Consider the following 27,994-nt stretch of genomic DNA (forward strand, 5'->3'; position numbering starts at 1 on the left):
AAGTTGCATTTAAAATTTTTTCTTTGCTTCATGGAAAAGTCCGCAAGATTTAAACAGGTATGGTGAAAACGCCTTGTGGTCAGCTAAAAAGCAGCCTAGTTTTATGTTGTTATGAATTTGTAATTTTGTTTTTTGTTTGTTTTCCTGATATAGAAATTCTAGTTAATGTGTGATAGTGAAAAAAAAATCACAGGTATAAATAGAAATTAGAAATAGTTGTATAGAATTTCCCAGAAACAGAAGTAGTGGAAGATGATACTTTTAGGTATAAGCATATTACTTAGGTCTAAATAACATTTCACATTTACTATTGAACTTCACCATGTTTTGCTTTTGTTGAACACTGAGATTATCACAATAAATTGTAAACAAGTAACTCATGTATTGAAGCTAATAAAGGATTAACATAAAAACACATTTGAAAGTGTACATGTATTTTTACCTCACCTGAATCTTCGACTGAATTGATCAACTGACAGAAATTAAGTCATCTTTTTCAGCATTTGTGTATGTCTGTATAATTCTATAGGTGTTTCTAAACAATGGTTGAATGTCTAGTTATCAAAATACACACTGCTTATCTAGAGGTCCTAATGAAGTGTTCTTACTTTTCGGAGCAATTGAAATACAAACATTCTCTTGCATCATGTGACTAAATGGTCCTCAAATGATCTTATAAAAGTGTTCTTGTTCAGAGAAGTTGGAATACAAACAATCTTTAAGATGACTGTATGATGTCACTGAATGGACCATTCAAATAGTCCTAAAAATTTAGAGTGATTTGAATTCCAACATGGCTACTGTGGCTTCAGATTAGCCATTGAAGACAAACTTGAAGTATTTTCCTGATGGCCACTCATGATCTTGTTGTGGTCATCACTGTACAATGTAAATAAACCAGATTTTAAGTTCTTGATTATTGTTGTACTGCTAATTAAGTACATAAAAAATGAATATTATGAAGCTTGGTTTGAATTAGGTGTGTATCATGGCCCATGGGCCTCAAATTTTCATTTCAGAGGGTTGACAGTGGAAAACTTTTGGCTTTAAGATTATGAAATGTCGTTCTGCAAAAAACATAGTTACTTGATAAGTGATATGAGATAAACATCAGTAGAAGGACCTAATAAAGTGTATCAGTGAAATGTAGATCTGCCAAATCTTTTGAATTGGATTTTTATATATAATTTGTGGTTACAGGATAAGTCAGGAGTCCATAGACAGTACATTTGCTTTAAGAAGTGATGAAAATCCCAATAAGAACCTGGAGTACACAGATATTGATGACGATTCAATTTTTGCTGATTTCAAAATGCCCGACATATCAGTGAGTGCACAGAGTGTTCTTGATAATGTCATTGGATATTGTGAAATTGTTTTGGACCTTGAAGATATAGATTGTGTTGTATAATTAATTGATTTTGTGCTGACAATGCAAGGAGAAAGTAAAACACTTATGTCAGTGTATATTGACATTCCTCATGCTCAAATTCCACTGTTTTGTCATGTGTTGTCAGCATGCTCCATTTTTATTTTGCAGAGTTCATTTGATTTTGGACCTTCATTTATGGATGAAGTTCTGAAAGCCTTAAATGAAAAAGAGGCTAAGTTGGAGTCTCCAGACAAAGAGAGCACCCCCTCACAGGAGGATGCACGGATAGACTGGGGGGATTCCAAGGAGAAGAAACAGACCCCTCCCCCACTGCCATCCCAGCCCCCCAGGATGGTAGGCTGTGATGATTTAGAGGTTCCATCAGAGTGATATATGAAGTTGCTCTTGTAATCCTAACAGAGTTTAATATCAGTTCACCATAACAATGCAGCTTTTATTTTAGTTGCTACTTGTATATAACCAGATTATTACAAAAAATTGCACACTTTAGTGACTGGTGTTGGGTGTTTCATGTTTGATTTGAACATTTTGCAAAAATTCATAACATTTTGTCACCAGTTTGCACTGCTTTAGAAGAAAAGATGAGACATTGTTTTTATTAGAGAATTAAACAAAAGACATTGTTTTTATTTAACAATTAAACAAAAGACATTGTTTTTATTGAACAATTAGACAAGAGCAGTTTCAGATCACAAGGTGGAAAAAACTATTTCTACAAATATTAAACCACATATTGATATGAATGAACTCAGTACATCTTTTTAATCTTTATCATGAATTATCTTCTTTTTCACTTTGGCATGGACTTAAACGATTTCTATTCAAGTAAAATTTATCAACTTTTTTCTAAAAGATTTAAATACATATACAGAATATATCTCATTTCTTGAAAGCATGTCTGATGATTAATAAATCCAAAGTGGCTATCATTTATATTCTGGAATGATTTAATATGTAAACATTTTCTCTGCATTCTGCTTTTCCATTTCTTCTAAGGAAATAAAACGTGAAACCCCCAAGCCTGAGCCCAGGAAACAAGCTAAGGTCAAACCAATGTCATCTTCGGATGAGAAGCGAATGGAAAGTGCAATAGCAATGGCCAATGAATTTGCTGCACACAGCACCAAAAGTCATATGATGGATGCACATAGCCCTCCCACTTCCCCTATAAGTGAGAAAAACATTTTCGACTCTGAAAACCCTGAATCTCCCAAACTTATGAAGAAATTAAAGAACTCTATTAAAAGAAGTCCAAAAGTTGAAAAGAAGAGAACGTTTTCTGAGGAAATTTCCAATAAGACTGATTTGGAGGGAGATGTCCCGCCAGAAGCGCAGGAGGCTTATAATATGTTGGTAGTTAAAGGCTCCATCAAAGATAAGGCTAGGTCAGAGGATAGGTCGCATGACAGAGAATTTCGACATGATAGGGGAAGTGAATGGGAGAGCCGTGTGAAACAGGACAGTTATGGGTTACACAGGTCAAGTCCAGCCAGACAGGATAGTATAAATAGTTACTCCTCAAGTACAACACAACAAGAAAGCTGGAGGTCACCTCCAGAAACTGTTCCAAGGCAGGACAGTTGGAATAACAGAGACAGTCCAGCTCGTCAAGACAGCTGGAGCACAAAAAGAGAAAGTCCAGCTCGTCAAGACAGCTGGAGTATGAAGAGGGATAGTCCAGCCAGACAGGATGGCCGGAGAATCCAGGCCGAGAGGCCCTCGGTTCCCTTAGCCAACACTGCGGAGGTCTTTCTAGACTCCCAGCAGGAGGAGCCAGCCAGACCCACGCCCAAGCCCCGGGGAGACAGGTCAGAAATTCCAGTTCCTGCCCCCAAACCAAGGACAGAAATTGTTCAGAGGGTGGAACCTGTTCAACGCCCCCAGAGACCACCACCATCGATCCCAAAAACTATGGACTATGATCTTAAAGTAGACTTGCCTGAGGAGAAAGTTAATGGTGTTAACAAGAGATTTAGCACCACCAGTGACCATAATTCTACAGCAAGTTCAGAAAATGATGACACTAAAAATCAGGTTGAGGTGTTAAGAATTGACATACCTGATTATAATGATGTGAAAAAGGAAAGTATTTCAGACACTTCATCTAAAGACTCACAGCAAGAGGAAGCACCAAAATTTGAGCCAACTCGTAAAGATTCATTTAAAAATGATTTATTGTGGAGTGAAGATTTTAGTGAGCCATCACCACGTGAAATTATGTCAAAGTTGGCAAGAGAGAGCAGGATACGCAGATCTCTTGATCACCAGAGAGGGGCGTTAGGTGATGGACTAGATTCGGGACCATCGAGAAATATTCGAGAACCACAAGGGATACCAGGAAAAGGTCTTGGCGCAGCATCGAATGAAGATGAGGAGGTTGATACTAATCCCTTGCGCATGTTAAGAGGTGGTGCAATCCCAACGGTCCGCGGAGGGCGGGTAGGACAAGGTACGGTTTATAATGTCTCTTCTGTTCCTCCTAAATTACGGGTAAAACTCCCCGCCCTGCACCATTCGCTCAGTGTTGACTCTGGGACTAATCGTGTTGAGCATGTGAATGAGGGTGACAACACCAGTTATGGAAATGATAATAACCTTAACAAACGGTCCTTAAACAAACCCCCTGCTGTTCCACCTCGATCCTATAGCATCAGTGATGCTGGTTCTCATGGCAACCCTGTTCCACTGCCTCCACGAAAGCCGCTTAGACAATCAACGTTAAACGCACCACCTCGGGAGCGAAAGTACCCTCTGTTGCCTAACGATGACCCAGGTCACACTACTAGCTGTTCGTCGAATGTTGCATGGTCGTCCACCCAAAATACCCAGATCAAGCATGATTGTGATGTAGATTCCTCTGCTCCCCCACCACTTTTACCAAGATCTAAAAGTGTTAATCCAGACATGGACAATAGTGAGGAGGATGAAGACGACAGTGTTTTCATCACTGACGATGATGCCCCTAAGTTAGATTTTGAAAACCACTGTAATTCATTTGAAAACAAATCCAAGCATCCTCCTCCATTAGGATTAATGAAAGGTCCCACCTCTTTGGATTTAGATCAATATTCTGTTAATAAGTTACAAAATGGTTCAAAGTCTACCAACAAGGCAGCCACTTTTCCTCGAGGCAAATTTCGTCTCCAAAATGTTGACTGTAATTTAGAACAGTTAGGATTTTATAACCGCCCTGATCCTTTCTGGGATAAGTGTCTGGTGGTGGCAGGTCGTAATTACTCTGACCCTCTTGGGAGCTCGGAGGAAATCTCGCCACTAATGCTTGCAAACTACAAATCGAGTGACGGGGTTAGTTACGAAGACTTGCTTGATTTTGCATTAGATAGGTATGGCATTTTTTATGTCTCTTTCCTTTGTATTATGTACTGCTAAATACCTCACCACATATGTTTTACCTGTTATGTATTTGTATATATACATCTTTACCACTGCTGTTTAACACACTGCCCGTGGAACCAGGTTTGGTTTGTAAATGATGCTTGACAAGAAAAGAGCATTTTACATTCCAAATCTGCCCTCATCCATTTTCATTAGGACTCCATTGCACGGGGAATTTCTGTTGAATCAGATAGTTAGTACAGTCGTCCCTTGATAACAAAAACAATAACATGCATTTTTCAATTTAACATGGGAACTGTTTGTATACTTTGTGAAATGTGTCATGTCTGATAAGATGTGGAAGAAAGAGAAAAAAAGTCTCATCTTTTTAAAATTCAGTTTGGTTTGGTTTTTGTGTTTAACAAGAAAGACACCTATATTTGGCTTTATGAATTGACATGTTGCATGCTAGAATCACCAGAAATTACCCAGACTGCTCAGTATGTAATCGACATTTCTCCTTGTGTTTTGTTTCAGTATTTTATTTGGATCTTTAAGTGTGGCCATTATGCTTTCTTCTAAGGTAGAGCTTTCGTCTCCGTAGTAATTTTGAGTCCTTACTTTTCATTAACCTTTAGCACTTCATAATCTGTAGTGTGTTCTGTAACCATGGCAACCTTTGTTTATTTTGGTAGAAGGAACACTGTTCATTTTTGCATGGAAATTTTCATTTGCCATAGTATTATGCTAGTAGCCCATTGTGAAGGGATAATGCCATTCGTATCTAAATGTAGCCTCACTGGGTCACAGGAAAAATAAAAGGGGGCAAAATCATTTTGAGGGCATAACCACAGAAACTTGCATACAATATAAAAGATATTGTTATGCATGGACTTGGGATTGATATGATTTTGGATATACACATTAACAAAGCAAGCAAGTAATTCAGTCCCTAACAGCATGCCGTGTGAGGGGTGGGTAGTATTTTCATGTAGACATTTTTCATTGAATGGGCAGTGGGGGTAAGTAACATTTTCTATCTTGTGAACCTTTGGAAATTGTATTTTCATAATTTTGTCTTTAGTATATTTTCTCGTGAATTAAGATGAAATTAATGTTTTAATGCAGGAAGAAGAACGGCCCGGAGGTAGAAACGTTGTTAAAAGTATTCTGTAATGAAGTAAGTGTTGGAAATTATTGTACATGTAAATTTTAATTGCTTATTTTTATACCCCCACAAACAAAGTATATTGGAATCACCTTGTTCGTCTGTCCATAGACACGATTTGCCCAGAGTACACCAATGAACAGATTTTATTAAAACTTTGTGTATATCATAGATGTAAAATGAAGTTGTGCACCTTCATTTTGACCGAGATTTTTTAACATTGAAGGAAGTTATAGATATATTTTTCCATTTTATGTTGTAATTGTCCAGCAAATATCTTGAAAACCATTTATTCTTCAGTGAGCACAAATTCACTATTTCTCTTCATTTAATGTACCCTGCGTGGGGTATTAGTCCCATTGGGTATTGTGGTTTGAGGAAAAATTTGTGGTGTAAGAGTTGTCTTTCTTTGTGTTCACATTCACCTGTTCGTGAGGAGGATCAGACTTTTTGTGTCTGTACCACATGAACATGAAAAATTAGATAGCTCCTACAACTGTAAGTTATTTTACAGTATTATATGTACCTAAATGATCTGAACTTATAAGTTAGCACAGTTATTGGGCAAATATGAAATTATTGAGTAGTCAATACACTGTATCTGTGCAGATAAGTTCACACAGGTAAGCAATATCTGTTCAAGTATAAGTGATTTTACAGTAAGAGGTGTTTTCCTAAAAGGTTAAACAGATCATACTAGCAATGTGCAAAACTAACTAATCCTGTAAACATTCGGTCCGCAGTCATTTTATTTCCTATATACCACAACAAATTCCTATAGACCAAAATAAAAAAAGCACTAAAATTAACATGCAGCCTCCACTGTTTTTGAAAGATAAACAATATTTAATATTTGATCATGTTTTTAATTATATTCCTTCTCAATTTCTTAATGATTCCACTTTATCCCCTCTATGTTCACGGCAACAAGAACAATGCATTTTACAGGTATCTTCATCAAACACTAACCAGTCATTGTCATTTTCCCAGTGATCCTGAAAACTCTTTGTTCTTTTTTTCTCTCCCATAATTTTCTGATACTTTGGGCACAGAATTACTGGAACTTGCACCTGCTTTCTGCTTCATGCCGGAGTGTGCACCCTCTACATGTTTTGATTGATCGAAAGAGGACATCTTTAGATCGTCAACAAAGAAACGCATGAAGATGAAAGCGAAAGTACATATTGAATCTGTTCCATCCCCCTCCCCTTGTTAGAATTGGATTACTCTGATTTGTTATAAGGGAACATTTTATTATAGCAAATCAACGTAACACAGACGTATATATGACTTGATCAGATTTCCCATAAACAAGTTGGTCTATCACCGTTTCAATTGATGTAGACTGACAAGATTTTCTATAGACATTGTCTACTAGGTAGTGCAGATGCAGCGTGCTGCATTTGATTACATGTGTAGTTCCACCCTTGAGTTTAATCTTATCTATAAATGTGCATGCATTAGTCAGTGCAATATTGAATTATTATACCCCCCGAACGAAGTTAAGGGAGGGGGTATATAGGAATCACTCTGTCTGTCCGTCCGTCCGTCTGTCTGTCTGCAGATTCGTGTCCGGGCCATAACTTCTTTGTTCTTTGACTTAGGCATACCATATTTGGCACACATGTGGATTACCATGAAACGGTGTGTTGCGTACCTTCATGACCTTGACCCTTGACCTCAAGGTCAAAATTAAAGGTTTTTTACAATGGATTCGTGTCCGGACCATAACTTCTTTGTTCTTTGACATAGGCATACCATATTTGACACATGAGTGTATCACCATGACACGATGTGTCATGTACCTTCATGACCTCCATATGACTTTGACCTCAAGGTCAAAATTAAAGGTTTTTACAATGGATTCGTGTCAGGGCCATGACTTTGTTCTTTGACATGGGCATACCATATTTGACACATGAGTGTATCACCATGAGACAATGTGTCGGGTACCTTCATGACCTCTATATGATCTTGAACTTTGACCTCAAGGTCAAAATTGATTATAGGGTTTTGACGTAGTTATACCATAAGACATGGGTGTATCACCATGAGACTATGTGTCATGTACATTCATGACCTCTTTATGACCTTGACCTTTGATCTCAAGGTCAAAATTATAGGTGTATGCCATGGATTTGTGTTCGGACTATATCTTCCATTTTCTTCTACAAAGGCATACCATATTTTTACACTCAGGAAAGAGGTAATTTATACCTATTAACAACACCCTTTGGGAGATTGGGGTAAGAGGGGGGTATTCTTAGTGAGCATTGCTCACAGTACCTCTTGTTTATATCTGTAATTAATGTGATGGATCTTTACAGGTGAGTGTTCACGACTGTACAGCAGCCCTTGAGGACACGGGGTGGGATGTTCTGATGGCCATTAAGTATATCAAGCTCAAACAGCTACTGAGTCTGGATCTGGGTGACATTAACCACTGTAAGGAGGCCTTGATTTCATGTGACTGGGATGTACCCCGAGCCGTGGACTATGTTTTCTCCCAGGGCCCGCCCAGTCCCGAGTGTGTGGATGTATAGGATCAGACTCACAACTTGACAAAGGCTCAAGCCAGCCTGATAACCTGAGACCACTCGCTTTGTTGTAAATAAAGACTTGACAGAGTTTCATCTGTGTAAATCAATACTCATTTACCAAATGTGATGTATACATCCAACTTCCTGTTTGTCTACTGTGGAAATTTCAGCTGCTGAATCGGTGTTATGTGGCATTATTGGATTTCTGTGCAGCGGTAAATCTGCGGCTCGTGGTTGTGTGTGATGTTTTCTTAAACCATTATTTATTTATGTCATGTTGAAAGACAATTTTTCTGAAATAACATTTTCATATGCTACAACAATATGAAAAAAAAACTGCTTTTTCTTATAGAACATGTAGAAAATTTATTTCCAAAAGCAAAGAGTGATTGCTTGCCTTTTCGTGATTTTATTTCACAGCCAGCTAAAATCATTGTGAAACCGGTAAAAGTCACTCAAGATAACGAGTTGGTCGTTTGAATTTGCAAAATGTCATGTAACCAGTGATGCTGTCATTAAAACATTTTTTGAGATTCTGAACTGCTGTAGAAGACAGCAGCCATCAGTCATTGTTCTTCCATATCCTTGCCATTATAGTTTATACTTTTACTTTATAATATGAAATACATTATTCATCATAATAAAAAAAAGAATGTTATAATTAGCATAATAATCCAGATAAATTGTACCACTTGAATAACCGACTTCTCAAGCGTTATTTAATGTTTACAGTATTATTAGTAATCTATAATCTGTCATTAAACTATCATTATATGTAACATTGAATTTTAAGAAGTAACCCTTTCTGACCCTCAGTCAATGTGTTAGTGCTGAATTATGAAATTATTACGTAAATTGTATATATACAATGTATACATATATTATGTACAAATTATGTGTAAGTTTGTATTACTATGTGCAATAATTTGAGCTAGTTCATACATTTTGTGTATCTTTGTACCGTCTTTGTTTCATCAAGCATGGATTTGGTGCCTATCCACAGTATGCAATCATTGTCTTGTCGTGCCATAATTAGGTTCATTACGGTTACTTCCCTGTTTAAGTGTTGCATTTTTCATTCAGAAATTGTGTTAGTTTTTAGTGTCTGTCAATGAAGGAATAATAAATGATTAAAACTTGTTTAATTACATCGTGTCTACATGTGAAGTCTTAGACAGGTATTTGGTAAGAGCATAATGTCAAGGAACATAACTAGTTAAACTGAAGTCAGACTACAAAATTTATTTCCAAGATTGTGTGGAAAATACATGCTTTTAGTGGCAGATCCACCTCAAAAATTAGAATGTGTAAGACTGGCTGTTAGTGATAGATGCATCTCTCCAGCACACAATGACATGAAAATGAGATCTACTGGTACACTAATCTGAAGGATTGCACAGTCGTGATCACAGCATTTTTTATAGAAAGCAGCTACTACTATACGTGGAGTGTAACATATCCTGCTCCTTCATAACTATATTTTGGGACTGGTTTTATATGCAGACTTTCCCCTGGATCACAGCAAGGGTCTTTGTCTATAAAATGAATATTGATAAATAGCTGTGATGTAGTGTATTGTTCTGGTGAAGCCAGAGCGAACTCCTCAAGTTTCTTATTTGCCAGTTTGGTGTACTTGGAGATGCTGTTGCGAAATATGCTGTGAAGATTCCAAGGACATTCAACATCAAGGTTCACTCTATTTAGAGAGTTGTGGCCCTTTGACCAGTAGGGGATATTCCTTGTGGACAGTTAGCAAACCTTGGCTAACGCAATTATTTTACTGGCAGCATGAAATCGTGTGAGTGCCTTTGGGAACTCGTACATCTTTTAAATGTGTGTGTTGCCGAGAATCTTTGTTAGGATGTCCCAAGATCGCCGAGGTGCGAGATTTTTAGTCTATCGAGATTGCCTGGTCCTATTTAGTTTCTCAATCAAATATGTTTAAACAATACTACTTATCGAAATATAATAGGGTTTTAATGTATCATTTCGTGTCCTTTAGGGAGAATTCAATGGACAAGGTTTTAATGTATCATTTTGTGCCTTTTAGGGAGAATTCAATGAGCAGTGACATCATTTCGTGTCCTTTAGGGGGAGTAGCATCTTGAAATTTTAGACTATTCTAATTATTGTCTCCATGAAACAATAGTAGTTGATTTGGGTTTTGAAATATACTTACATGTTGTAATGTCTTCTAGACGTCAGGAGTAGCATTTTGATTTTAAAAGTATTTAAGAGATTGGTCTATTTAGAAAGCGCGACCACACTATATCGGAATGGAAAACCATGGCCGTGTAGTCTTTTGTATAATTTCATTGATTTTAGCAGCATTGGTCAAGATGGACGAAATGAGCAATCAAAAGACACGATTGGATTATGGATTGCGTTAAGTTATTTTACAGTTCATTACAAGCATTTTAAATGAGGCATCAACTACTTCCATCCAGTAGTGTAGAAAAAAACGGCCCCATTGTAGTCACTCCCTCTGAACACAAAGAACAAGCGAAAACTACTAATATATAACTATAGCAAACGATAAGTATTGAATAAGTAAAAAAATAACATTAATAGATATTCCATTAATACAGAAAAGGATTGGTCAATAATTAGAAAATAAAGATAAATATTACGTAATCACAGATAACTAAGTGTATGTGCACATGTAATATATTATATGAATAGACGCAATTAAATAGATGTGGCTACAAACGCCGTTTTTTCTCACCATTTTAAAATTAGTGGGCCGTCTACCAGTATTTGGTAATAATTATACATGAATCTGTTTTACATACAGAACTTTGCCTGTGATTTCAAATGCCTACTAGCTTTACAATAATGAACATCATCTGTGTATCTATATCTAGTACTTGGTGAAAAACTATTTTCATAAAGAAAGAATGTTTGCTCGTAACTCCGTATAATGATCCCCGTGCTTTACGTCCCTCCTTTTCCTTTTGTTGGTTATAAAAATTATAAAGTACTCGCACTTTATACAAAGAGTGCTTATGAGTCGAGAGACACGAGTCTTGTCCAAGATTTGTGGAAGTTCAAAATCTCCTGGAAAAGGCTAAATTTCGTGTCCGTATCCTTTACTTTATAACCCCCACCCCCCACATTCACTTATGCTTGATATCATGGCCTGTACGTTTTGTATCAGAGTCCTAACTTGTACTCATTAGACTAAGGGCATTCTTACATTAGTCAATATACTAATTGTAACTTTTCTTTCCCAGTCAGATTGCCCTTAGTCTAATGAGTACAAGTTAGGCTGAAATTTTACCAGCGTACTCTGTTTAGTAGTACTTACCCATATAGATAAATAACAATCATACAGATGTCCTATACTGTCGGAGTTCTAGAAAAATAACAATCCTTCAGATGTTCTATACTGTCGGAGTTTTAGATAAATAACAATCATACAGATGTCCTATACTGTCGGAGTTCAAGATAAATAACAATCATACAGATGTCCTATACTGTCGGAGTTCTAGATAAATAACAATCCTTCAGATGTCCTATACTGTCGGAGTTCTAGATAAATAACAATCCTTCAAATGTCCTATACTGTCGGAGTTCTAGATAAATAACAATCCTTCAGATGTCCTATACTGTCGGAGTTCTAGATAAATAACAATCCTTCAGATGTTCTATACTGTCGGAGTTCTAGATAAATAACAATCATACAGATGTCCTATACTGTCGGAGTTCTAGATAAATAACAATCCTTCAAATGTCCTATACTGTCGGAGTTTTAGATAAATAACAATCCTTCAGATGTCCTATACTGTCGGAGTTCTAGATAAATAACAATCCTTCAGATGTCCTATACTGTCGGAGTTCTAGATAAATAACACTCATACAGATGTCCTATACTGTCGGAGTTCTATATATAAATAACAATCCTTCAGATGTCCTATAATGTCGGAGTTCTAAGATAAATAACAATCCTACAGATGTCCTATACTGTCGGAGTTCTAGATATCTGTCGGAGTTCACATTTCGACACTATATAGGTGTACACACATTTAACACTATGTTACACCTGTGATCTGCTGATCTGAACTGACAAAATTTAAATTAACATAATGAAATATATACAATAATAAATAACCAAACTTATATCTAAATATATTATAATCGTATTTTCTCGTAAAATCACGTAACTATGAGATTATTCGATCTTGTTAGTTCGAGATATTTTCTCGTAATTACGAGATAATAATCTCATAAATCCGGGATATTTTTTCCATGATACTAATAGGCTTTCGTATGTTTTAGATCACGATGATATTAGGCCTACTGAATTTTTCGATTGCCAGATCATGGCAGATGCGATAACAAATATACTGATTCTGAGCCCTTGTGATTCTGATGTCATAAAATCATAAAATGATCGCAAAGCACACTTTGGTCATAACATAAAATCGGGTTTTCCAAAATCTTGACGGTAAATAAGTAACAAAATAACTAAAGGGGAATGTGATGGTTGGAACGAAATAATTTCGTGGAAATGAATGTTTAAAAAAATATGTTCCTTCCGTCCGTAATTTTTTTTTATAGAGATTCATCGGGTTCGAAATGTCTAGAATCTAAGGGAAGTAACTATCCTACGCGTAAATACATTCAAAATGGCGACGAACACTGAAACGCAAAACCCAATTCTCTCGGATGAAGAGCAGAAAACGTTCACAGGAGCAACCCTTCAAATTGACGGGGTTGACAATCAAATGGGGCATGAACCAGGTGTAGAGTTCACTGGACCAAATCCAAATTTTAACAGGAATCGGCCTGGAAGTGTGTATGGAAGGCAAAGTATCCGAAGTACAAGCAGCCGCACCTCAGTCCGACCGGGATTTATCAAGGGCGATGTAGAGTCCAGTACATTCTTCAGTTATAAGGTTTTGTAAACAGTTGCTTTGAATACACTTTGTTTTATTTCTGTATCTACCTTCCCAGTTTTACAAGTACATGGTCAAGTTAGGCTCAGTAGAGTTAGTAGTATATAGTTCATGTGCTATGCTGCAACAGAGATGCAGGGGCGGATCGAGAACATTTTCTAAGGGGAGGATTGCGACCCAAGTTTGTATCTTTGCCGCCTAAAACTAAAAAGGGGGGTTGGGTACCTCAAAATTGCAAAAATGAACTTTAGGTCAATAGTATTTATAAAATATTTAACCAATTTGAACCCCCCTCTAGATCCACCACTGGAATGGTGAATTATTGCATTAAATTTTTGACATTGAATTCATTTGTCTCTGTCAAGTCAAAACGTAAAATTGACTGAGATTAAAATGGTCACAGTGTATATTTTGGTATTTCGAAATATGAGTATATGTCATCGGTATAAGTTTCATTTGCAGTCATATAGGTGTGATAGAATTATTATGACAGTGTAGACAAGAACAATGACTCATATTAAAATAATAACAATAGATTAAAAAGAAATTTATATTAACTTTAGTATTTTGATTAAAATTGACTTGGTTTTCAATCAATTAGTTTATGTATGATTTCTGTTGGTTAATAGTTTCAAATGTCACAACACTTATTGGAAATAAAACTTCACTAGGTAAAAGTTGATTTCCTTAAATACTTTATAAAACAGTAAATCTGACATATCTGATCATATCCTTATTCATATTAAATGTTTCATCAACTTTCTGTCTCTTATGAAGTCAGACGAGTGTTTTTCACTTTCAAATAGTCAAATATTTGATTCATGCTAATTGTTAAATTTTAAGCATTTCATGATAACACAAGTTTACCCTTTATTGAAATCATTGATATAAGATGTTCTGTGTGCTCTTTCTATCAGTATCTGATATGGATGTTCTATTTTATGATTACGGACTCTTCATTAATTAGTGCTATCTCTTTAGACCGTATATAAAAGCATCCATAGAATGTGTCACTAGTGTATTTCTGAGAAGTATTTGGCCATTTTAGGGCTGTTTTTTGTTGAAACAAAGTGTAATGCCAAGAGTTGGTACAGTTATAAATTGAAATAGTATAGTAAACTGATTTTAGTACAGTACAGTCTTGGTACCAAGTATTGATGTGCAAGCATCTGTAACGGAATGTACCATTTATCATGTTCATGCAACATTTATTGGGCCTTTCAGTCATGATAATTAACTGAGTGAATTTCTACTAAGAGTTGTTGATTTAAATATTAATTATTGCGATAGATAGAGATGATACAGTAACAAGATGTACACTAATTAGAAATGAGACTTTGTGAGTTAGATTTGCATGCTTTATCCACCAGCAGTTTTCACAGTGTGTAGAAACCGCGAATAAATTACATGTATAGGCCTGGTGTGATGAAGTTTGAGCATACACTTACACTAATTGATATCAGTGTTTTGGATAATATTAATTACATGTTAGTCAAGAAAATACAAAATGACAGATCATTATCTTGAATTAATTTATACATGGTACTGCAACCTTAAGGTAAATGTCATATATACATAGTGATACATAGGGGTGTGTATTGCTCAAGATTTTCCGATACGATACAATATTTTCTGATGCAATATCTGATGTATTGGATATACAATGTAGTTAAGCATTTTCTGAAGTAAAATATCAAAATTTAAAAAAAATGAAGTGGTTTTTAATATCTTTTATTTCATAACAAAACAAACAATGACAATTAAAGTCTGAGGAAACTCCAATGTCACAATGTAAAAGCAGGGATTAAAGTCTGAGAAATCTCCGATGTGTCACAACGTTAAAGCGGGTATTAAAGTCTGAGGAATCTCTGATGTGTCACAATGTTAAAGCGGGTATTAAAGTCTGAGGAATCGTGTTCCTGTTAGAAGCCATTTTTAAATTATGAACTTCGATCCCGACTATTAAAAGGGCTATTTTTAAGCCCGACATTATATCGTATCGTATCGTCGAAACACCGTATCGTATATCGCTGGACAGGCGTATACCGGTACATTTCGATATATCGATGTATTGATTCACCCCTATGATACACACATGTATATATACTTAGCTGTTAAACATTGGAATATACTATATTTATATTTTGACATGATCACTCTGAAAATATTTTTGTACTGACAAGTTAGACTATTACTGTGTCTTCTGTTTGGGATGCAAGGAAAGTGGATTTTCCATGAACTTATATTATAGGTAAAAGAACACAAAATTCACATTAAAATGTACATACATAAATCTTCATATTTGGACAGGAACACATAATATTATGTGAAAGAATCATTTTGGGATGAGAATTCTTATGCGATGTCATAAAGTCCCACATGCTAGGCATTTCATGTGCATTTGTTTTAAGTATCAATTGTATATTATACCTTTTACATCAACGAGTCAAACTTTTCTTGAAATAGTTGTAAAAAGTAACATTTATTAACAGATTCTACCATTAACAAAAAAGTAGTAGTTGTGTATTTAATTTATGAATTCATTTGAGCAGGAGGAGAATTTTTCCAGAGCTCTTGACACGTGTAAAAAGAGCATGAAGGACGACATCGATGGGGAGTTTGTGGGAGCTTGGCTGCTTACTGTGTAAGTTTATAAATACTGACACAATCTTAGTGACACTAGGCAAAGAACTGCTTACTGTGTAAGTTTATAAATACTGACACAATCTTAGTGACACTAGGCAAAGAACTGCTTACTGTGTAAGTTTATAAATACTCACACAATCTTACTGATACTAGGCAAAGAACTGCTTACTGTGTAAGTTTATAAATTGTACTTGCACAATCTTAGTGACGCTAGGCAAAGAACTTGACTTACTTGACTTAATTCCTTCTCTCCTCGTGGAGAATAGGGCCATGAACAAGTCCTCTCCATTTACTTCTATCCTGGGCTGATCTTGCTGCCTCTGTCCATGACCCAAAACCTAGTTCTTTCCTCTCTCTTTCTATTGTTCTTCTCCACGTTTCCTTCGGTCTTCCTCTCTTTCTTTTTCCTTCTGGTGTCCAACTAAGGGCTACATATGGGTGTGTTCTTTTATCCATCCGTAGCACATGTCCAATCCACTGCCATCTGCGTGTTTTTATCATAGTGCTGATCTTTGCTACTCCTGCTATCTCTCTAACTGCTACTTTTGATATTTTCATTGGCCAGTAGATCTTTAAGATTTTCCTAAGACATTTGTGTTGGAAGGTATCTACAATTTTTTCGTCCCCTTTTGTCATTTTCCAGGTCTCACTGCCATACAATAACACAGCTAATACATTTGAGCTGAAGAGCTTCATTTTTGTTTTTCTGTTGAGTTGGTTATTGCTCCAGATCTTGCGTAGCTTATGGAATGCTACTCTTGCATGGCCAATTCTTCTTCTTATGTCTTCATTAGTACCTCCTGTCTTGCTTACTGTTGCTCCGAGGTAAATGAACTCATCCACATCGTTTATGTTGTTCCCATTGATGGTTATTGGTGTGATGTTTGCAGCATTTAGATGCATAACTTTGGTTTTTCCTGTATTGATTTTTAAACCTGTTCTAGCTGCATATCTGTTTAGAGAGTTCAGTTTTTGTTGTATTTGATCTTTGCTGCTGGATAATAAAGCGATGTCGTCTGCAAAATCTAGATCGTCTAATTTTGTTGTCATATTCCATCTTATGCCTGAGTTGTTATCTGCTGTTGTCTTTTTCATTATCCAGTCAACTACCAGGAGGAACAAGAAACCTGACATGTTGCATCCTTGTTTGACACCAGATTTAACATTAAACCATTCTGTTGTACCATTCCCATCAACAACTGCGCATTCACTGTCTTCATACTGATTATTACGTCTGGTATTCCATAAGATTTCATGATCTTCCAAAGGGTTTCCCTGTGTATGCTGTCGAAGGCTTTTTCAAAATCGACGAAGCATAGATAGAGGTTGGAGTTCCATTCTATAGCTTGTTCTAGAATATTACGTAGGACAAATATCTGTTCCGTAGTGCCTCTTCCTGCCCTGAATCCAGCTTGTTCCATTCTCAAATGTCTGTCTACACCAAGTACAATTCTTTTTATTATTATTTTCCCCATTATTTTGGCAGTTGTTGCTATTAGTGTGATTCCTCTCCAATTTCCACAGTTTGTCAGGTCACCTTTCTTTGCTAACTTTATTATAAGTCCCCTTCTCCAATCTTTGGGAGCTTTTCCAGTTGTCCAGACAATGTTGTATAGTTTGTGTAGTTCCTTGACAGTTGTTTCAATATTTCTACAGTGATGTTATCTACACCTGGAGCTTTGCCTAATTTCATTTCTTTCAATGCTCTCCTTATCTCATCTTCTGTTGGTGGACCTGTTTCTATGTCTAATTCGATGGACTCCCCTGTTAGTATTTCAGCAGGATCAATAGGGTCTGGTCTATTTAACACTTCGCTGAAGTGTTCCATCCATCTTTTTCTTATATCTTCCTCTTTAGTCAAGAGATTTCCTTCCTTGTTTTTTACGTCCAAAAACTGTTGAGGCAGTAAAAAACAAGGAAGGCAAAGAACTGCTTACTGTATAAATTTATAAATACTCACACAATCTTAGTGATGCTAGGCAAAGAACTGCTTACTGTGTAAGTTTATAAATACTTGCACAATCTTAGTGATGCTAGGCAAAGAACTGCTTACTGTGTAAGTTTATAAATACTTGCACAATCTTAGTGATGCTAGGCAAAGAACTGCTTACTGTGTAAGTTTATAAATACTCACACTATCTTAGTGATGCTAGGCAAAGAACTGCTTACTGTGTAAGTTTATAAATGCTCGCACAATCTTAGTGATGCTAGGCAAAGAACTGCTTACTGTGTAAGTTTATAAATACTTGCACAATCTTAGTGATGCTAGGCAAAGAACTACTTACTGTGTAAGTTTATAAATACTCACACAATCTTAGTGATGCTATGCAAAAAGCATTGTCTGTCCTCCATATACCTACTAGTACAACAGATCTGTATTCATGTCAAGAATTGAGTGATGGATTTTATTGTAAGCTATAGATAGATTGGTGATCACTGGACTGTTGCCTCGGTCCGTTCATTGTTTATAAATGAGGTAAACATAATCAATATTCAGTGAATTCATCACGAGTCACAGAATTGTGAATCACATGTTCTACTACCTTTACTGTAGCAGGAGGTATTGGTTTTTTAGGAGTGGAGATAATTTGATAAAATACACCAGGAACTATTTAAGTTTTCAAGTCCTTTCACCTCACAAATTTTACAGCACTATAAAGATCAGGATTTGAATACTTTTTATTATCCCCAAAATAAAAACTGATACACTTTATGGATTTCCCTGTAGAGTAGCACATTGCACTTTTCATTGAAACAGGTAGAAAACTCACACCAAAAAATTTAGACATAAATTTTTGTTGGTGTAAATGTGTTTTAGTGATGCTTATTCTTACTCTAAATCTTCCTTGATATGAGCATATTTCTATTCAAATTCAGAATCAGTTAGTGTGGTTTCTTATAGTAATGAGGAAATGTTTTGAAACTTATTATTGAGGGGATCTAGTAACAAGATTGTTCGTGTGTGTTTGTGACACTGAGCTTGTAAACACTTTGTTGACCACATTTTATGCTCGATTGATTTTAAACTAAATATATAACTTTGTTATCAAGAGAGGAACCCTATAGATTTTGGATTCAATGGTCATAGTTCAAGGTCGCTACAGGACTTCATAGAAATAGCTTGTAGACACTGTACAGACCACATATTTTGCTCGATTGATTTGATACTTCACAGGTAGATTTGTTATCAAGATAGGAAGAACCCTATTGATTTTGGGTTCAAAAGATTAAAGGTCAAGATCACTATGGGACTTCATAGAAAAAAACCCTTGTAGACACTCATTGTAAGGGGATATTCCGAGCCTTGTGGAGCTGTTGTTTTTATTATCACTCAGTTTGAATTTAATTAATACTTTGTTATATTTTTTGTGTTCTTCTGTGACAGAATTCGAAATCATTTATTTTTTGAAAAAAGATCATTTTGATACCGTAAATGGGTGTTCTTTTGTTTTCAAATATTACTGGACCAGTGACTGGATGCTGTGTGTAGCAAAATCTCATGTGACAGTCGTGTGACAGTGCTTCATGTTGCTGTTTAGTTCATTTATGCATAAAAGAATGATCTGCTGTTATCAAATATTAAACCTTTTTTTTTAAATGTGGGTATTGTTGTTTTCAGTATTGACCACTGGGACAATGAGAGAGAGAGGTTATTTATTCTAAGTAAAAACTGTATGCTGATCTTCAAGTATGACTTCATTCTTCACAAGCTGGAGGATTACAAGAGAGTGATGTTGTACCTGATTGACACCGTGTGTGTAGGAGACTTTGTCTACCCACCGAGAAGTGTGATGCCGTAAGTTCATTTTAAAAATTTCCATAGAATGGTAAGATAATTGGTGCTGTAAGTTCTTAGAATTGTAAAATAGTCCGATTCTATAAGTTTCTTAAATTGTAAAATAATGCGATGCCATAGGTTTTTTTTTTTAAATTTTGAGATAATCCAATAACATAAATTTCTTAAAATTGTAAGAACTTCACTTCGAGAGATCGAGAACTTTTAGAGATCGAACATTCGAGAGATCGATAGTAAATTTGCTTAGTTACAGTAAAACTGATATAGCGAATTTCTGCGGACACTATAAAAATTCTCTATAAGCGTACTTCGCTATACGTTTATAGCGAATTCACAATTCAAATATAACGAATTCGTTATAAAACTGATTTGTTCTACATGTTTATCAGTTGTATAAGAAAGCAGCAATCGATATATTTGCATTTGCATTGTCTCTAAGAGAAATTAAACCTATCTATTTTCGAGAAAAATATTTTCATACAAGAAATATACACACTGATTTACATATTATTTGTCTTGATGGATTATTAAGTCACGCAAGAACATGTTGAAAGAAAAATGTCAACAAAATTATGTACAATACATACAAACAGTCTATCACAGTTGTCATTTACTTGTTGATTTACATAAAGGAGTGTACGATAAAATAAATGCAATCAAACTTCAAATTTAATGAACAAGAATAGTAAACAATACCGACAATATATTTGCTTAATGTATGTGTAAGTATTGTTTTGCGTTAACAACCTCTTTTGAAAAAATACAAACAGAAATTTCGTAATAAATGTGGATCCTTTATGGCAATGGAAAGTGATTGCTAAAAATCACAACGAGTTTAAAATTAAAAAAAAAGAATTGTTACAAAAGGTGATTTTTACATTCATTTTTTATTGAAGGGGAATGGTAATTTACTTCGTTATATAGAATATATAAAGAATTTGCCTGGGAAATTTATTTCACTTCGCTATAGCCATAATTTCGCTATATCCGTGTTCGCTATATTCGAATTTTACTGTATATAGAGGAAAAAATCAGGACCATGATTTCACTTAGAGAGATTGAAGTTCAAGCCATCAAGAGTCACTTGTATAACAATTTGATTTTTTCTGGAAAATTGTTCTCCCCTATGGTCTTTTCTTTTGTTACCCTGAATTCATCCTTAAACTATGATCTTCACACATCAAATATTTTCCAAATCTTCACATTTGTATTTCTCTTTATAACTTTACATGTACTTACACAGAGGATGGTGTATAGTACCAGTAAATCCTTCCTTTGAACTAGGATTGTCCAATGAAATCCTTCAGTTAAACTAGGATTCTATTGACCTATGAAATTCTTTAGTTGAATTAGGATTCTGTTGACCAATGAAATTCATGTGTTGAACTAGGATTCTGTTGACCAATGAAATCCTTCAATTGAACTAGGATTCATTTGACCTATGAAATCCTTCAGTTGAACTAAGATTGTGTTGACCAATGAAATCCTTCAGTTATACTAGGATTCTGTTGACCAATGAAATACCTTTTCAGAATAAGACAACATGGGGGAATTCAGGTCAAATGGAACAAGGGCCAGCAGCCTGCCTGGGCCCAGATGTGGAACCCCTGGTGTGAAAGTATTCCCTGGATCACCCTGGCTCACCACCCTCTGCTGTACAACCCCAAGGAATATGAGACGGCCTTTTACAATGTGGACGAGTTTTACGAATCTTTGATTCAGGGAATCAGCAACAGCTACAAGGAAAAGAGACCGAGCGAGAAAATCACCATTGTAGAGGGCCCCATCATGATTGAAAGCTATGCCAGTTTGTCCTCAATGGTCTTCAATCAAAGTGGTCTTGGTTTCAATAGAGACAGGAAAGGCATAAGCTTCTAAGATGTGTGGTCTGTCTGATCTACGCAGTTGTTAGTTATCAAGCATAATGTTAATGCACATGTACAATATTTGGAAATCCATTTCCACTGTCACGAAATGATAAATTGTTAATTTTCCATTTGATAGATTTTTTATTTTTTTTATTAATTACACTAGCTGTGACATTAAAGGCTTTGAAAATATTTACGTTGCTTAATTTAACATTTTCATTGACATAGAAATTTTTATCATGACAGTCATTTACTGTGCATGTCATAAGAATATGTACATTTTATTGCAGAGCTGTGATGTTTATTTAATATATATAACTTTTTTTTGGTTTGTTTTTCAATCTGTCTGAAGGGAAGAGTTATGAAATGTTAGATTTGTATGAGTCCATCGAGTTTGTTACTGTGGCCCTGCTGATTCTGAAGTGTCCTTTTCTTTGTGTTATTTTTTGTCTTTTTGCTTTGTATGTTCTATTATTTACACACATTCAGTGATATTCCATAAGTAATGCTGTTCCTATTTATACATCAATTTGTTCGTGCTTTAGATATTTACTGGTTCCTAAATGACCTTTAAAATTAAAGACTTGCCACTCTCCACACAAGCTGAAAAATGTAGGCACTGTTATTTTTGCAATTTTTTTTATCAAGGGCAGATAACTCTTCCAAAAAGTTTCAAAGACAGAAAGATTGGCTTTTCCTTTACATTTACCAGTTCTTTGAATTTGATCTATTTCATTTTCATCATTTCTTCAGAGGCATACATAACAGAGATTAACGACTTCTCCAGGTCTCGTATTATCTCATTGTCCTATTTTTTGGTAAAAAAAACACACAAAGATTTAAATTACGTATATAACAACTTAAGAATGAAAGATCAAGTTCAGACCTTCTTAATCCTGTCACTAAAATATATTTTCAGATGTTTCACTTCAAAATTAAATGAAAGCCAAGTTTCAAAAGGCGACACATGACCAAAACTTGGAAAATCTTAGAGATTTCAGGAAATGTTAACAATTTGCTTATTTTTTTTGTTGATAGTATATTTGTTTATCATCAAATCATTTCAGAACTTGTTACGTTCGATTCCAATTTATGATAAGAGTGAAATAAACTTAAAATCAACATCACTTTAGAATTTACAGGTGGGACCGTCACATATTTTAAGTGGTAAACATGCTGACGTAGAAGTTGCTTATCTTTGTTATATATATCTCTGGCTTTTTAACACACACAAAAAAATATTTATCTTGATTTAAATAATTCAAAATTGTTCAATCTTCTTTTGTTATACATTGAATACCTTAGATTGTTTTTGGAATGGTAACTTATCTTCAAAGCTGTGTTCCATACCACCATTGTAATGACCCCCCCCCCCCTTCTTTTCCATCCATTGGCTAGCATGGTTTGTATTTGAGTTCTTTGTGCTAGGCTTCATAGAATGACCAAAAACTAGTCATGCATACATGGAGTCCTTTTATTTTTGTTCTAAATAGACATGCATTCTTTAAGTCATATCAGATATACCAAATATTTTTATTATCATTTTTGTGGGTGAATTCCGTTCTCATTAAATGCTATGTTTGCATTGTATCAAAATTATCGGGGTCCTACCGGCTTCCTTGGTTATTTTTTGATTTGATTTATATTGCATACAGCTTTATTTTTGATGCTGATTAATTTTAGCTATCTAACTATTGCAGTCTTGTCATTTATATAGAAGGACAACAAAACTAATTCTAACATTGTGAAAATAAAAATTGATAATAACCAGGATCGAACTTAAAGCTATATACAGTGGTAATTAGACATGGTAACTGTATATCTAGTGAATTTGGTGTTGAGAATTCTTGGCAGATTTTTTTTTTTACAAAAGGTGTTCAGAATGTTGGTGCATTATTTTTTGGCAGGTTTTTATTTTTAAAATGCAATTGTGATTCACATGAATGAAAATCTTTCAGGTTTTTATTTTTGGCTAATATTTGCTATCTACCAAAAAACAACATTTCATACTTGCTTAATTGACCTGATTTATGGTTCTGATACATGATGTTCTAATATACTAATACATGTACTTAGTGATTGCTGTTGTTAGAGAGTATCAACAAGAGGAAGCATGTTTTATCTTAGTGTAAAGTAAATTTTATCTATGTGTAAAGTAAATTTTATCTATGTGTAAAGTAAATGTAACATTCATATACATACCTGATAGTCTGAAAATTTAAAAAGTTTGAGATATATATATATATATATATATATATATATATATATATATATATATACATACACTTCTTTAACATCATCAACATGATTTTTTATTTTTGCCATGCTTGCTTGAGTTGTGATGTGCCATGAAGGAGTATCATTTTAGGTAATGCAATGTTCAGTTATTGATTGGATATCAATCTTCTGATGAGATCATGTTTAACCTGATTAATGAGGAATAACACACCAGAGGAACCTGATGTGGTTGAGTAGTGGACAGGGGTGTCATTTTTCTCTTTTCAGAGGAAATCCTCTGATTGACCCAATTTTTGAAAAAATGAAACACACTCTTGGTTTGATTTAAACTGACAGAAAAGTATATTTTTCCAGGTAGGGTGAGATGTTTTTCTTCATTTTTGACCAGTTCTTGTCTGATTTCTGAGGAATTCAGTCACAGTCCCGAGTGGAGGATATATACAATAATATTTTGAAATTATCAAGTTTCAAATTTACCTCATTTAGTGGAAAAAATGCAGTTTTAGTAGAAAGTAATCTAAAAAAAAAATTTAAAAACCACTGCTAGACTCCAACGCACGGTCTACAAATCAGCAGTCCACATTTAAACTTACTGATTTACACAGCTAGGTGATTAGATTTAAAAGGAATATACATGTATTGCTGATAAGTATATTTTCATTCAAGTTTCAAAATGAAGTCAGCCATTATATGATGATGTGTTATTTCTCCTTAAGCACTCCTCCAATTTATAAGGACAGGGACTACTCTGTGAATTTGTTTCTTGTCTGTTTGAGTGAGCCTGAATGATGAGAAAGATTATTTATATTGTAGGGCTATTACAGGTGAATTCCATGTTTTTTGTTAATAGTGTGTGGCAGTTTAAATAAAAATTCAACCAGTGATAAAAAATATTCAGATTGTTATGGGGGAAAATTTTAGCTTATTTTAAATGCAGCAGCCAAAAACTTAATTAAAAATAGCTTTTTCTTCTACTAGGGTATATAAATTCTTTTCAAATGAAATTTATAGACAACTAAAATTTTTGTCTTGTGACCTTTTCATTCTTTTTATTCTATACTCTTGCAGTTTTTTGTTTTCAAAACAGCACAGCAAATAGACAAGTTCTATTGAATTTATTTATTCAGGATTATGTTTGTTTGCTTCCCTATGAGGAAGTTGACCTTGTACTTAAAAGATAGAATTTATTTTGAAAAAACAAAAAAATATTTATACTAAATGGCTGAATTGTTTCCGTCTTGCTGTAATTTACAATGTATGTGTTTATAAGCCAATTGTGATATGCAATATTTATCATATTTCTTTATTCATGTTTATTTGTACAGTATAAAATGGAAATTCAAATTTCTTATTTCAAAGCAATTACTATTAATTTCCATTATTGAAATATGTTTCATTTTGTGTATTTTTTATCATTAGAAATATTAACAATTGTGTACATTGTAAATGTGTGTATTCTATCCGTGTACACATGCATAAGTAATGTGTGTACTAGTGTGTTGTCCTAAATAGTCTTCTCTGAATTCGACACTAGGAAATTATTTGTCTAAAAATGTTATTTTTGAAAAGAAATTAATGATAACAACTTGACATTGTAATTAAGGATGGATGACACACCAGAGAAATACTGACATGGATGGAAAGCAGAGGATATGTACAGTAATATTTTGAAATTGAAAGGTTTCAAATTTATCTTATCTAGGTAAAAATTGCTGTTTTAGTAGGAGGTAATCTGAAAAGAAATTTAAAACACCTGCTTGACTTGAACTAGCTGCAATAATGTAGTCCTCTTTGATTTTTTTGTCATTCTTACGTTTTCAAAAAAAAAAAAAAATGGATAGGGCTACATTATTGCAGCTAGACTCGAATTCACGATCTTCAGATTGGTATTTGACACATAAACCTACCAAACTACCCAGATAGGCAATTACATTTATTTATATTTCCATTCTTGTTTTAAAAGTAAGCCAGCCTTTATTTCAGACGATGTATTGTTCCTCCTTAAATTAAAATCAAAAGTTCAAAGTGCAGTATTGAATAGATTTCATTCAATTTATAACTGTCTCTCGGCACAAATTGAAATGTGAAGTTTTCACTCTGTTATTTTTGTGTGATTAACATTTGGCATTGTAATGTATGCTCAATTCAATGTAGATTTTTTTTTTGTTTCTTTTTTTCATGTTGAACTAAGAGGTGTTGTTTATGTACATGTAATTTCACATATGTTTAAAGATGTTTTCTTGTTATTTGTAATTAAAGATTAGTTAATTATGATGTCCATCAGGACAGATATTGACAGTAGAGAATCTACCACTGTGTATTCACTTATTGTAGTGTAGTTCAATTTTCATGGGTGAAGAAAAAATGAGTGCTGTTTATTTGGGTTTGATTTCATTATTTACAAGGTTTCATTCTTTGAATGATTGTACAATATGTCTTCTTCATAGAGAGTTTGAAAATGTGGTAAGTCTAGCCTGGAAAATTAGATGGTTTTCTGGATCAACTCCTGTACAGGTAGTGAATTTCTGGATCCACCTCTTTACAACTAGTGATTTTCTGAATTTAAATTCAAATTCTACCACAGTCATTGCAAAGATCAAATAAATACCGCGGTCATTATTCTCCGATATACCTTCATACATAATACCGATAATTGATAATGAGAAAATTGATGCACATCTCGTTGCTCTTCGTGTTTTGCTAATACAACAATAAAGTCGATAACTGATAATTCAGTTTTATAATCACAAAAATTAAGCAATATATGTTGCAAAACAAATTTAAAAATTACTGACGAACAAGTGATATTCAGTATAAATCAATCGTGTGCATTCCGAGATCGATACGTATGTAAACAAACATGTCGATGCACAGTTTTCTTGGACTGTGTATTCAAAGTTTTTCAAAATAGATCAAGTATACCCTACCGTCTCACCTTTTTTGTCAGCAAAAACCATGTAGGCCCAAACCATTTCGGAAAATGTCATGACGTCACGGTGACCCAATTCGTAGCTGTATATTTATAGGTAAACGATCAGCTGTATATTTCTGGTCCGTAGTAGAATAGAAATAAAGTTCTTGTTTTCGTGTATATTGCAGGATAACTTCGGTCTCAAAATGTTGTTTGAAATATAAAATCCTCGGCTTTATATTTCAAATTTAAACGACATTTCTTGGCCTCAGGTTATCCTGCAATATACTGTACACGAAATCGCGATCTTCATTTCGTGAATATATTACAAGTTAAGAAAGAACAAGAACCACAAATACCCAAATATTGCCCTGTAATTTTGAGTAGAATAAAGTATCTTCATTCCAAAATTCTATCATGGTATAGAATAGCTTAGACCTTCTTCTTTATATATTCAGTGTGTATTCCCGCGAAAATTCATGCATAAAGTTATTAAAACATGCAGAACTTATAACAGTTGTGTTATTTTTGCAAAAAATTATAATTTCCAACAATATGCACAAAAAATTGGTTTAACTTTCAGGCGCGTAGCTGCCTGTACGCAATTGCGTACACTACACATCATTTTCAGAGAGAGAGATAGAGCTGTGTTAAAATATTTGTGCCTCAAAAATAACTTTGCGTTATATAGTTCCCATTTATAATTTAATCAACATTATAATGTCCATTCAATCAAATTTAGTCTTTTTTGAATTTCGAATTATCGACTATGCACAAAAAAAGAAGACAAAAGGGTGATTTCATTCATAAAATCCAGGAGCTTCCAGGCCCTATGGCGGCCACCAGACCCTTGGCTGTACTTTGCGTACACTTCCATTTTCTTTCTGGATACGCGCCTGACTTTTAGGCCTCGATCCAAAAAAACAACAACAAAACAACAACAACAACAAAAAACCATTGATGAATATTGTGAACTATCATATTACATACTGCATAGAAGTAAAGACTATTTTTGGGGTCGAGGCCTGGGGGATATGTAAATTGTTACTTTTTATGTTCTGCAAATAATCGGAATTTTATATTCTATGCACGAATCTGAACATTTTTCCAATTTATAGGTTTAATATAAATAGTTCTCTTTTAAAAAAAAAAATGATTTTCCCTTGTCTTTTAACAAAACCTTTAATTATTCAAAATTAA

At 34.5% G+C, this 27,994-nt stretch overlaps 2 protein-coding genes across 20 annotated transcripts in view; both read left to right on the forward strand.

Moving 5' to 3' along the window:
* LOC125656399 (activated Cdc42 kinase-like) overlaps window positions 1-9,577 on the forward strand; it is a 36,628-nt gene extending 27,051 nt beyond the window's left edge. For all 19 annotated transcript variants that reach the window (XM_056148776.1, XM_056148796.1, XM_056148798.1 and 16 more), the window contains 5 exons: window positions 1,201-1,327; window positions 1,541-1,726; window positions 2,390-4,737; window positions 5,858-5,909; window positions 8,225-9,577. In XM_056148776.1, the coding sequence (XP_056004751.1) occupies window positions 1,201-1,327; window positions 1,541-1,726; window positions 2,390-4,737; window positions 5,858-5,909; window positions 8,225-8,440 (2,929 nt within the window). In that variant the 3' untranslated portion in view covers window positions 8,441-9,577. The remainder of the gene's footprint in view (window positions 1-1,200; window positions 1,328-1,540; window positions 1,727-2,389; window positions 4,738-5,857; window positions 5,910-8,224) is intronic.
* A 3,343-nt stretch (window positions 9,578-12,920) lies between these two features.
* On the forward strand, window positions 12,921-27,308 carry LOC125656324 (tumor protein p63-regulated gene 1-like protein). The gene is made up of 4 exons (XM_048886939.2): window positions 12,921-13,335; window positions 15,888-15,979; window positions 19,601-19,777; window positions 21,310-27,308. Exons 1-4 carry the CDS (start codon window positions 13,066-13,068, stop codon window positions 21,653-21,655), a joined length of 885 nt encoding a protein of 294 aa, XP_048742896.1. The 5' UTR covers window positions 12,921-13,065; the 3' UTR covers window positions 21,656-27,308.
* The last annotated feature ends 686 nt before the right edge of the window (window positions 27,309-27,994 follow it).

This window comes from Ostrea edulis, chromosome 1 (assembly GCF_947568905.1).
Source record: "Ostrea edulis chromosome 1, xbOstEdul1.1, whole genome shotgun sequence".
Lineage (NCBI taxonomy): Eukaryota > Metazoa > Mollusca > Bivalvia > Ostreida > Ostreidae > Ostrea > Ostrea edulis.